At 36.4% G+C, this 12,064-nt stretch overlaps 1 protein-coding gene across 6 annotated transcripts in view; it reads right to left on the reverse strand.

The window, feature by feature from the left end:
* The window catches only part of PRKD1 (protein kinase D1), a 455,022-nt gene that overhangs the window by 51,252 nt on the left and 391,706 nt on the right, over positions 1 to 12,064 (reverse strand). For all 6 annotated transcript variants that reach the window (XM_059914029.1, XM_059914027.1, XM_059914028.1 and 3 more), the window contains 3 exons: positions 5,304 to 5,514; positions 5,084 to 5,161; positions 3,078 to 3,282 (listed from right to left, as the gene is read on the reverse strand). In XM_059914029.1, the coding sequence (XP_059770012.1) occupies positions 3,078 to 3,282; positions 5,084 to 5,161; positions 5,304 to 5,514 (494 nt within the window). The remainder of the gene's footprint in view (positions 1 to 3,077; positions 3,283 to 5,083; positions 5,162 to 5,303; positions 5,515 to 12,064) is intronic.

Here is a 12,064-nt window from a genome sequence, read left to right on the forward strand (position 1 = left end):
CAGTAAGGTCCAGACGTATGTGATATTTGTAATAGGGGCCAGCTATAAAAATAGATGGTGTCCGCTGAGGTTGATCCCTGATCTCTGATGTGCACACAATGAGCTTTTTTTTTTTTAACGTCTTTATTGAAGTATAATTGCTTTACAATGGTGTGTTAGTTTCTGCTTTATAACAAAGTGAGTCAGCTATACATATACACATATCCCCATATCTCCTCCCTCTTGCGTCTCCCTCCCACCCTCCCTATCCCACCCCTCTAGGTGGTCACAAAGCACCGAGCTGATCTCCCTGTGCTTTGTGGCTGCTTCCCACTAGCTATCTATTTTACATTTGGTAGTATATGTAAGTCCATGCCACTCTCTCGCTTCTTCCCAGCTTACCCTTACACAATGAGCTTTGAATAAATATTAACTTAGTAGTAAATTTGTCATTTGCACATACGTGTAACCCTCACATGCAAAAGAAAATGGGTCAAAGGATGAGGTAATACCAGGAAAGGATGCAAACTACATTTCTCCAAGGGAATCCCGACCTCCTAATTCCAAAGTTAGGAGTCTCCTCCACAGTACACAGCTCATTTATAAACAAATTATAGACATACCTCGGAGATATTGCAGGTTTGGTTCCAGACCGCAGAGGTAAAGCAAATATGGCAATAAAGCGAGTCACATGAATTTTTTGGCTTCCCAGTGTATATATGTTATGTTTATACTATACTGTGGTCTATTAAGTGTGCAATAGCATTACGCTTAAAAAAACCAACGTATGTACCTTAGTTAAAAATTAGTTTATTGCTTTAAAAAATGCTAACCATCACCTCAGCCTTCAGGGGAGATATAATTTTTTTGCTGGTGGAGAGTCTTGCCTTGCTGTTGACGGCTGTGGACTGATACGGATGGTGTTTGCTGAAAGCTGGTATGACTGTGGCAATTTCTTAAGATAGGACAACAATAAAGTCTGCAGCATCGATTGACTCTTCCTTTCACGAATGATCTCCCTGTAGCACGCAATGCTGTTTTATAGCATTTTACCCACAGAACTTCTTTCAAAATTGGAATCAATCCTCTCAAACTCTGCTACTGCTTTATCAACTAAATGTATGTAATATCCTAAATCCTTTGTTATCATTTCAACAAACTTCACAGAATCTTCACTAGGAGTAGATTCCATCTCAGGAAACCACTTCCTCTGCTCAATCCTTAAAGTTTCATCATGACACTGCAGTCACATCTTCAGGCTCCACTTCTAATTTTAGTTCTCATGCTATTTCCACCACATCAGCAGTTACTTTCTCCACTGCAGTCTTGAACCACTCAAAGTCATCCGTGAGGTTTGGAAACAACTTCTTCCAAACTCCTGCTAATGTTGATTATTTTGACCTCTTTCCATGAATCATGAATGTTCTTAATGGCATCTAGAATGGTGAATCCTTTCCATTAGGTTTTCAGTTGACTTTGCCCAGATCCATCAGAAGAACAGCCATCTATCTATGGCAGTGATAACCTTCCAAAATGTATCTCTTAAATAATAAGACGTGAAAGTTGAAATTACTCCTTGATCCGTGGGCTGCAAAATGGATGTTGTGTTAGCAGGCATGAAAACAACATGAATCTCATTGTCCATCTCTGTCAGAGCTCTTGGGTGACCAGGTGCATTGTCAGTGAGCAGTAGCATTTTGAAAGGAATATTTTTTTTCTGAGCAATAAGTCTCAACAGTGGACTTAAAATATTCAGTAAACTATGTTGTAAACAGATATGCGGTCATCCGGGCTTTGTTGTTCCATCTACAGAGCATAAGTAGAGTGGATTTGGCATAATTCTTAAGGGCCCTAAGATTTTCAGAATGGTAAATGAGCATTGGTTTCAACTTAAAAGTTACCAGCTGTAGAGTCAACCTGTCCTTTGAAGCTCTGAAGCCAGGCATCGTCTTCTCTCTAGCTGTGGAAGTCCTAGATGGCACTGTCTTCCAATATAAGGCTGTTTCATCTACATTGCAAATGTGATGTTTAGTGTAGCCATCCTCATTTATTATCTTAGCTAGATCTTTTGGTAACCTGCTGAAGCTTCTATATCTATAATGCTTCCCCCCCCCACCCTTGTACTTTTATGCTATGGAGATGGCTTATTTCCTTAAACACCTTGTGAATCAATCTCTACTAGCTTCAAACTTTTCTCCTGCAGCTTCCTCACCTTTCTCAGCTTTCACAGAATTGAAAAGAGTTAGGATTTTGGTCTGGATTAGGCTTTGCCTTAAGGGAATGTTGTGGCTGGTTTGACCTTCTATCAAGACCACTGAAACTTTTTCCTTCAGCAATAATGTTGTTTTGCTTTCTTATTATTCACGTGTTTACTGAAGTAGCACTCTTAATTCTGTGAAGAACTTTTACTTTGCGTTGACAACTTGGCTGTTTAGCTCAAGAGGCCTAGCTTTTGGCCCATCTCAGCTTTCGACATGCTTTCCTCACTAATCTTAGTTATTGCCAGCTTTTTATTTAAAGTGAGAGACGTGTGACTCTTCCTTTCACTTGAACACTGAGAGGCCATTGCAGGGTTATTAACTGGCTTAATTTCAATATTGTTGTATCTCAGGGAATAAAGAGGCCTGAGGAAGTGGAGAGAGGCTGGAGAACGGCTGGTTGGTGGGGCAGTCAGAACACACACACCATTTATCGATTAAGTATACTGTATTATACTGGCATGGTTTGTGGTGTCCCAAAACAATTACAATAGTAACCTCAAAGACTGCTAAACACAGATTACCCTAACTAATATAATAATAAGGAAAAAGTTTGAAATCTTGTAAGAATTACCAAAATGTGGCACAGAGACACAAAGTGAGCAAACGCTGCGGAAAAAATGGCACTGATAGACGTGCACTACCCTAGGTTGCCACAAACCTTCAACTTGTAAAAAAAACGGAATACCTGTGAAGTGCATTAAAGCAATAAAACGAGGTATGCCTGTGAATGCACACTTTAAGTTTCTTCTATAACAGATTAAAATATCAAAGAGCTTTAAAAAGTACATACCACTTGGGGTTCCCCTGTTTGACCAAGGCTGGGGTTGCAGCCCTCACCTGATGGTTCTGTTGGAGTCCTCGTGGTCTGGGTCTGGATCCTGCATCTCCCCACTGTCGTTCTGGCACTCCGCCATGACCATCTCAGCATCTTGGACCATTGCCTCTTCCATGTCATCCATGAGCCCACTGTTTCTTTCACTGTCATTGTCATCGCTCCCTTCTTCCATGACTACATCAGACTCTGCCCCAGGGCTAAGCAAATCTAAAAAATTGTTTGGCGCCCATGAAGATAAGCCTGGAATCCTGGAGCCAGGACTTAAGAGAAAGTTAGGCAATCCTAAAGCAAATCAATTGGAAGCCCTAAAAATATAATTATGTGAATTTTTCTTTTCTTTCACTTTCCTTTTAAATTTTAGTTCATAATCACCTGAATGTATGAGAGGATGAATATATAATTTTACGAGCAGATGCTCGTTTTTTTGTGCCCCTAAGCCTAAAAGCATGAAAAGTCATGGGAAGCCTTGGAAGGAAGCCAAGGGTGAGACAGAAACAAAGTGCTAGGAAGCAAAGTGATACCAGGCACCAGTGAAGAGGATACGAATCTTATTTCAGTAGTACAGCCCTGGTGGGAAAAAGAAATACATTGGAGGATGTGGGAAACTTTGACATGCAAGAACACTCAAGGTCACTGATTCTTGATATTCCAGTAACTTTTAAAATCATGGATTCTAATATATGGTCACATAAGCCTAAGATATTTGATATTCAAAGTAATACTGAATCCTGTCATGATATAGCTGATGGTAATGTAGTAAATTATAATTACTTACTAAGGCAAAGTACTTACTTTAAAGTTAGAAAACAGATTGATCAGAGACCCTAGCCTGCCAAGCTTGGAAAACGCATAATTTTCCAGATTTTTCTGACTGTATGGAAAAATGCAATTGCAAATTAATCAACATAACATAAACTACACTGTTTCCCTTTGGTTCTAGTTATCAAGTACACATTGACATTTCCTGGGCCTGAACAAAATCAATACCATATGCCACAGAAAGTGGGAAGATTGCCAAGCTTTTGATTTTGGCAGCTAATTCATGCATCTTGAAGCCAGAAACTACTATGGGAATGTTTTCCTAGAGAGCTTTCTCTTCTTCTTCTAGAGAAGAAAGTTGGAGAACATACATAATCACTTGTTCTTCAGGATTTTAGCAACAGAAATACTCAACCTGTTTCTCCGGTCTTTTATCACCAGTTTTCTTCCCAGAGGAATCAGCAAACTGATAACAGACTGAAAGTATAACACAGTCTACTATCTATGGAAAAAGTCAGCCTGGGACACTAAGTCAAATGCTTTGGTCAGAATCCATCAGGAATTCTACCAGGGAAGAAAATGAGAGCTGTTCCTTTAGGACATAGCGTTTTTCTTAGAATTCCTTCAATCTTAATTTGTACAATTAAGGTTTTCCCAAAGGAATATTCCCCAATATAGAGAAGGATATGTAGTTTTTAATTGTCTAAATTCAAGTTCCTTTTATTATTATTAAAGATGCAGGTTAACAAGCACATACATAATGGGAATAGTAAGCGGGTGGAGGAAGAAAGTTGTAACTATTTCCTGGTAGGTCAATTTCTGTGATTCTTCCCTTCCTTGACAGACAGGGAAGAAAAGTTAACTTCTGTCTCAATGCTGGGAATGAAAAGGATGGAGGACGAGACTGATAGCTATAACTGGGAGGCATTCCAACAATTTCTACACTTCTGAACGAACTAGAATAGGTGTAGAAAAATAAGAGAGCTGGGGAAGAAATCCTGGATATCCAAGTTTTCAGTACTAGCTGGTTCACCACGTAAAAATCAAGAAAATCTCTGGTCTTTATCACAACGCAATGATGGGTGCTTTTTTACAGTAAAGTAGGACAGAGGCCGTAATTTACTTTGGTCTGGGTCACGAGTATCTGAATGGAAAAAAATTAAAAGTAAAAAAATCTCGCTAAGTCCTAACTGACACATGCCTTAAGAGGGAAAAGACGCATAGACGTGACAGCTGACCTTCTACCTACCTCCGTTAATGGTCACTTCGCCAAGGCAGTTGTTGGGTACTTTTGGTGCACAACGTTTATGACAGTTGAATCTGCAATCTAATCACAATCATTTTAAAAGAAAACTAATCAAAACCAAGCATGCATCAGAAAGAGAAGGTGTGGGAAAAAGAGTCATTTCAAATAGGTGAGGCTCAAACTTCGGCCGTTGACAAATACTTGGTGGCAAGATCGTCCTTACCTTTGCACTGCAGGCCCTGCCTGAAGAGCCCCTTGAGAAGCTTCTTGCAGTACTGGCACACAGTGGGCCGGGTGTAGGAGTGGATGACGAAAGTGTGTGGCACTTTAACTTTGGACAGCAAGATCTTGTCGAGCTGGATGGGTCGTCCAATGTATGACTGGGAATTCGACCTCTTCTCTCGACCAATGAATGACTCTGATGGTGACTTTTGCTATATGTTTGAAAAACAATAAAGGACAATAAGATATAAGAGACTATCTGATTTATATATTTATATATTTTTATTTATTTTATTTTCCAACAAAAGGTCTCACATATTCATGACTGAACCAAAGCACTAGTGCAGAAATACTGACACAAAGAGAAAAATCATTTTCCCAATAAAGCACATCCAGCTGTTCAGATAGTAGTGATGTTCTCAGAGTGATATGGTAAGATGCAAGTGACCCTGACACAGCATAATATATTTGTGTATTTTTAAACTGTCTTTTATTTTACTATTGTATTTAGTGGTTTGATCCTTAAGAATGTGAGAGGAATAAACTAAAACTATGTTTCTGTTCATTAATGTAATTTACTTCCCCTTAATTTCTTTTTTGAGTTACTTTGTTTTATAGCATGGAAAGAAGAGAATTGGAGATCAGACTATTTGAACCTGATTTCTAGGACTTTCAAATAATTTGCAGCTTTTCAATTTCATTAGTTTAATACAGAAATATAAAGTTGAAAGCAAACCAAAAAATGGTTCTTAATCCCACTCCATATATTACTTCATTGACATTTTCTAAAGTTTTACATATAAGAAATGCAAGCAGTTCAGGAAGATAAAAAATGAAAAGTAAATTCCCCCCATCTGTCCAATCTAGTACTTCATCTGAACAAGGCCTACAGCTTCTTTGGATTCCCTCCAAGAAAAAAATGAATATAATTAAAAATTACTCCTCAACCATAAAAGTAAAGGGTTAAAATTATACTATCATTTATATAGTTGAAAAACATAGTGACTACTGGATTATATAAGACACACAAATATTAATATTTCAGTTACAATTATATCTCTGTGCACTCTTGTCTCTCATTTTGTAATTAATCAGCCCAGTACATAGATTAAAAAAATAAATAAATGAAGTGAAGTAAGTCATAAAGACAAAAAAAAATCGTATATTAATGCATATATGTGGAATCTGAAAAAGCTGGTATAGACGATCTTATTTACAAAGCAGAAACAGAGACACAGACACAGAGAACAAACATATGGATACCAAGGGGGAAAGGGGAGATGGGATGAATGGGGAGATTGGGATTGACATATATACACTATTGTATATAGTATCATATATACACTATTGATACTATGTATAAAGTAGATAACTAATGAGAACCTACTGTATAGCTCAGGGAACTCTACTCAATGCTCTGTGATGACCTAAACGAGAAGGAAATCAAAAAAACAGGGGACATATGTATACGTATAGCTGAGTCACTTTGCTGTACAGTAGAAACTAACACAATATTGTAAGGCAACTATATTCCAATAAAAATTTTTTAAAAAATAAAATGAAATAAATTTAACTGTGTTTCCAATGTTTTTGAACAATTTCATGGTATCTCTTGATATCATGGAAATGTACTTGGGAATCATCAGGAAAAATAATCATTGGAATAAAAGAACTGAATTACTTTTTAATAGTTATTATAATTATATATCTCATTTATTAAGCTCTTAACTTAGTATTAACTCTTAATAATCACTGTGTTAGGCACCTTACAAGACAGGCCTTGTTATCTATAGTTGAGGCATCTAAGCTCATAAAGTTTAAATATACTCTTTTGGGTCAAATGCTAGTAAACAGTGGAGCCAAAACATGAACCTACACTTGTCTGCTTCTAGAGCCCTTGTATTATCCCATTACTCAGTTAATTTCTAATTTGAAATAATTACTGATGAGAAACAAATCATATTTACAGACAACTTCCATCTTTTTCAATGCCTATCTGCACCAAAAGGTAATACCATTTATTACCAAATGGGAAATTTTTGATTTGCAGATTCACCAGCTGCAATAAAAAGAAATTTGAGATGAGGTTCTACTTAGGGATATTATGTCTACAGTTACATTTATAATTTCAATTCCGTAAAATAAAACTACCAAGCATAATTATTCTGGAAGGGCTCAACTCTTGCAGAGAGATCTGGGGCACTTTTAAAGATGAGCCAAAGGTTTGCCAACCCGAATCATAAATATATTGAATAAATAACTTCAATGGAATTGAATTTTACTGGAAAATAATTAAATTTGTAGGGTTAGGTCCCTGCTTTAACCATATCCAATGGGCCAGTTTTAAGCATACACTAAAATGAAAAGTGATATTTTTCCGTAGTTGGAAAGTTTCAACACTCAGAATAAAAGCTGACGTGATGTCACACTTTCTTAGCAGACTTAAAATGTTCTCAGATTTGGAAAATCATATGAAAAGTTGACCAAATCACCTTTCAGTTATTTTCCTTAATTTAAGAGACCTAATTCTTGGCTGTGTTAACAAAGCCAGTTTGATGTAGGACTACTCAGTATACCATGGGGCAAATTCACTTAGAAGAGCAAGAAGCAGTCTGATAAAACTGAATGTTTTCTTTTCATCCAACATGGTAACATTCATATAAACACTGTCATAAACTACAAGAACCAGAATTATTCTTGAGAAGTCATTTCATTTATTACCTTCAAGGCAAGATTACATAAGGAATTTTAAAACATTACATGAGTTTAGGGAAAAGAAATTGGCTGTTACTTTGTGGCCCAGAGTCCGTACTACACATGTATTCAGGCAATGATGAGATTCACACAGCCACATGTGTCCTTGGCACAGAATAACAACTCACAAACTGCATAATTTATAGGGTCAAAAATTAAGACTTTAATAGCATTTAAGATACAATAGCAACTTAAGATTTTCACAGCATTAATAAAGTATCCTCTTATCATTTATGACATTTTAAAATTAAAATCAACTAGTAACACAACCAGAAATACTTATCATTCCCCTTTCTTATGGTTCCAAATATAACCAAGCATTTTCAATGTGACCTCTATTTCTAAATGAAGAAGTAAAGTTTTACACTCTTGAGATGGGTACATGCATGTGGGAACTGATTTATTGCTGGAAGGAGACTGAGTTGTTTAATTTTACTTGATAAACACATTGGGAAAGGGAAGTTTTGTCTGCAGAACTGTATTCTATGTTTCAGGAGTTTACACATATACATTTGCATGTGCTTTTCCCTGTCATGAAGCAAATCTAAGAGCTAAGACAAAAAGAGAAGACTGGGTCATTATCTGATGACTTTGTAAATGCTTATTGAGATATTTATCCATTCTTCAAAGTGTGAAAAAAACCTTTTATTGATACATAACAGATTGTAAAACAAACAGAAAAATAAGATCCTATGAAACAAGGCCATTGACCTGTAATATAAATTTATATTTATAATACCTATCTATATATCACTGTTTACATAAATGTTTAAAAACCATCATTTCTGGAATCCTGCCAATTATTCCTTCCAATAATATGAAAGCAAACTAAATGCTTCTAAGGATCTTCAGAATCAGTGATAGATTTTGATTAATAATTCACATTCTGTTACTATTTTAATAAAGTTACTAGTTGTAATTTCAATTTTTATGTGCAGTTTTATTTGAAGGTATATACACCAGAAATCCATAATTACAGTATTTTTGTTTGATGCATCAAGCTACAGAGTAGGCAAAAATTCAGAAATTAGTAATTTTAAATGAAACAGGGGATGGTTTAAAAAATCTCATTGATCTAAATCCAACTAGCTTGGACTTTAAGATAACTTCAATATGAAAGTAGACTTAGCAATTCAAAGGGTAATGTTGACTTAAATAACAGCTTTTATGGATGTTATGCATTATTATGCAAAGTAAAGAGATATGGTATCATTGTATTTCTTCATTAACTTCACTTTATTTTTTATTTATTTGTATATTTTTATACTTAATTATAATGTGTATAATAGAACTTTACAGTTTTAAATAAAATCTTTCTTTAATTCTGGTAAAGAGAAAACTCTCTCTCTCCCATCAACACTAGTTTTACTAGGTTAACTAAATGGTGTTTAAATTCATTTCCACTGTTACTTGCTGCTCCAGTTTGGCACTGTGTGTTTGGTGAACCTGGGCAATCTGCAGAATGAGGGTTTTTTTTTTTTTTTAAGGGAACAGGGAGGAAAGTTGAAATGTTTTGGAAAGGGAACAGCCACATTTTGTTTCATTCTGCTTCATTATTATGTGCAGAGCAAAAACTGGCTCAAAACTCGGAACAGATATAAAATTCTCTTCTCTATAATTATGGTAGGCACTTGCAGGAGGACACGCTTCTAAAAATTTACATTTTTACATTAGCCATTGGTCCTATGAATTGTTCTTTTCCTGAGTGGAGGAGTTTGGATCACATTACAGGTGTGGAACTTCTGTGAGAACTGACATCACTGTACAATATGGTATTGGGATGGATTGATGTAAATGATCGGATTTGGCAAATTATAGATGATGAAAAATATGAAGATCTCTTGTTCTCATTGTAAGAGGTATCCCATCATAGATGAGAGAGAATATGAGAACAAAAAAATGATGAAAGCTGAATTTAAAGGCGGGACTAGATATTAAATAAAGATTATACACATTAAATATTTTTTAAAAGACTGTGGTTTCCTGAAGTGTCTGTTAACATCCTCATGCTAACAATATTTCATTTGAAATGACTGCTAAAGTTAAAACTATGTGCACTGAACACCTACTTACAGAGGCAATGCATCTTGCTTTTCTAGAGACTGAATTTGTTCTTTGACCTGGTATATTAAATTGATGACTCAGCAAGTTTGGAACCATCCCAGGAAATGACTGGTTAGATTACATTATGGAAACTCCAACTGCCAGCACATCTTTAAACATTCAAGAGGACTCTGAAACAATTTCCCAACAAGGTATATTCCACTTCACAGTTCAAAATGAATTCTCTTTATTAGTTAAGCTAGAAAACAGAGGGGAAAAATTGCCCTTACTTGTGGTTTCTTGTTGTCATTTATGGAAAAATAAAACATAAGACTTCCTGAGAGATGAAAGTCACTGTATAAAAAACAAGATTCAGGGGCTTCCTTGGTGGTGCAGTGGTTGAGAATCTGCCTGCCAATGCAGGGGACACGGGTTCGAGCCCTGGTCTGGGAAGATCCCACATGCCGCGGAGCAACTGGGCCCGTGAGCCACAGCTACTGAGCCTGCGCGTCTGGAGCCTGTGCTCCGCAACAAGAGAGGCCACGATAGTGAGAGGCCCGCGCATCGCGATGAAGAGTGGCCCCCGCTTGCCACAACTGGAGAAAGCCCTCGCACAGAAACGAAGACCCAACACAGCCAAAATTAAAAAAATAATAATAATAAATAAATTTATTAAAAAAAAAACAAGATTCAAGTAAAAACTTCTCCAGTATTAAGATATTTATGTTTATTAACTAAAATCCATTTCACAGACCCATACTGGGGACTGGATTTGGGGTGACATAAACTCCCCTTGAATCAAAGAGAAATAGAAAAGTAGAGAACACTTTAGCGTACGTGTTGACATCACTTTTTGGACTCCTCATTTTTGGGACTCTTTTTGGTCTTAATCATTACCCAATAAGCTCCTAAGGGAAGGACAACGTCTTAATCATGTTTGTCCTCTGTTAATGGAAAGAAGTGCCTGGTAAAGATAAGTAATAAGCATTGCTTGAACTAAACAAAAATGAATGTCTTCAAACAATAAATGCATGCAAATAATGGATGAGACATTTCAGTAGAGATGTTCAAAATACAGACTGTTAATATAAGCTTTTAAAAAAATTTAGTATTACATGCACTGTAACATTGACACACTTGCTCTACAGGGTTTCAATTTTAAGAGAGTACAACTGACTAAGGAATGTTTTCCACTGGAACTGTTCTCTGTACTTGTCTGCCTGCTCCTCATCCCTACTTGGCATCTCCAACATGAAAACAAAATCTGTCAGAACCCTTTTGCTCTGGAAAGAGGACAGGTGGCAAGCTCAAATATCAATAATACCTGTAGGCTGCTAATATTAATGGGTGTCAGGGATGCAATAGAGAATGGTGGAGACTACAGTAAATCGGAGAGGACAGGCTCAGTTGAAAAGGGATGGATCAAAGACTGCTAATGGCTGTGAGTATGAAAGCCCTATGTTTCCAGACCTCTTAGTTTTGCAAAAGAAGCAGAAGATCTAGTTGCTTTACGAAATAACTCTATTTCTCAACATTAGCGACTCAAAAAATTCTGAAACGTTGTGCCAGTCAACTGATTTGGGGAATAAATCTGGTCATGGGGAGTCTGAAACCTCTGAACTAGATAACGACATAAAACACTTTCTATAACCTTTGTATGTGCCAGATTCTTTTCATAGCACTTTACATTCATCAACTCATTTAAACCTCATGACCATCAGGTTTTTTAAAGATAAGGAAACTGAATCATAGAGAGACTACATCAATTGCCCAAGATCACACAGCCCGTAGAAGCAGAACTATGAACTCAGGTATTCTTGTTCCAGATGATAATAAGGATTCCTCTCTTTTTAGTCTCTCCCAGTTCTCACATCCCCTGGTTTTATGTTAATATAAAAATAGAAAGTATTTTCTTCCCTTCATTTAAGTCATGAAGGAAAAGTTCACAGGAAACAAGAAAAATCA

This window comes from Balaenoptera ricei, chromosome 2 (genome assembly GCF_028023285.1).
Source record: "Balaenoptera ricei isolate mBalRic1 chromosome 2, mBalRic1.hap2, whole genome shotgun sequence".
Lineage (NCBI taxonomy): Eukaryota > Metazoa > Chordata > Mammalia > Artiodactyla > Balaenopteridae > Balaenoptera > Balaenoptera ricei.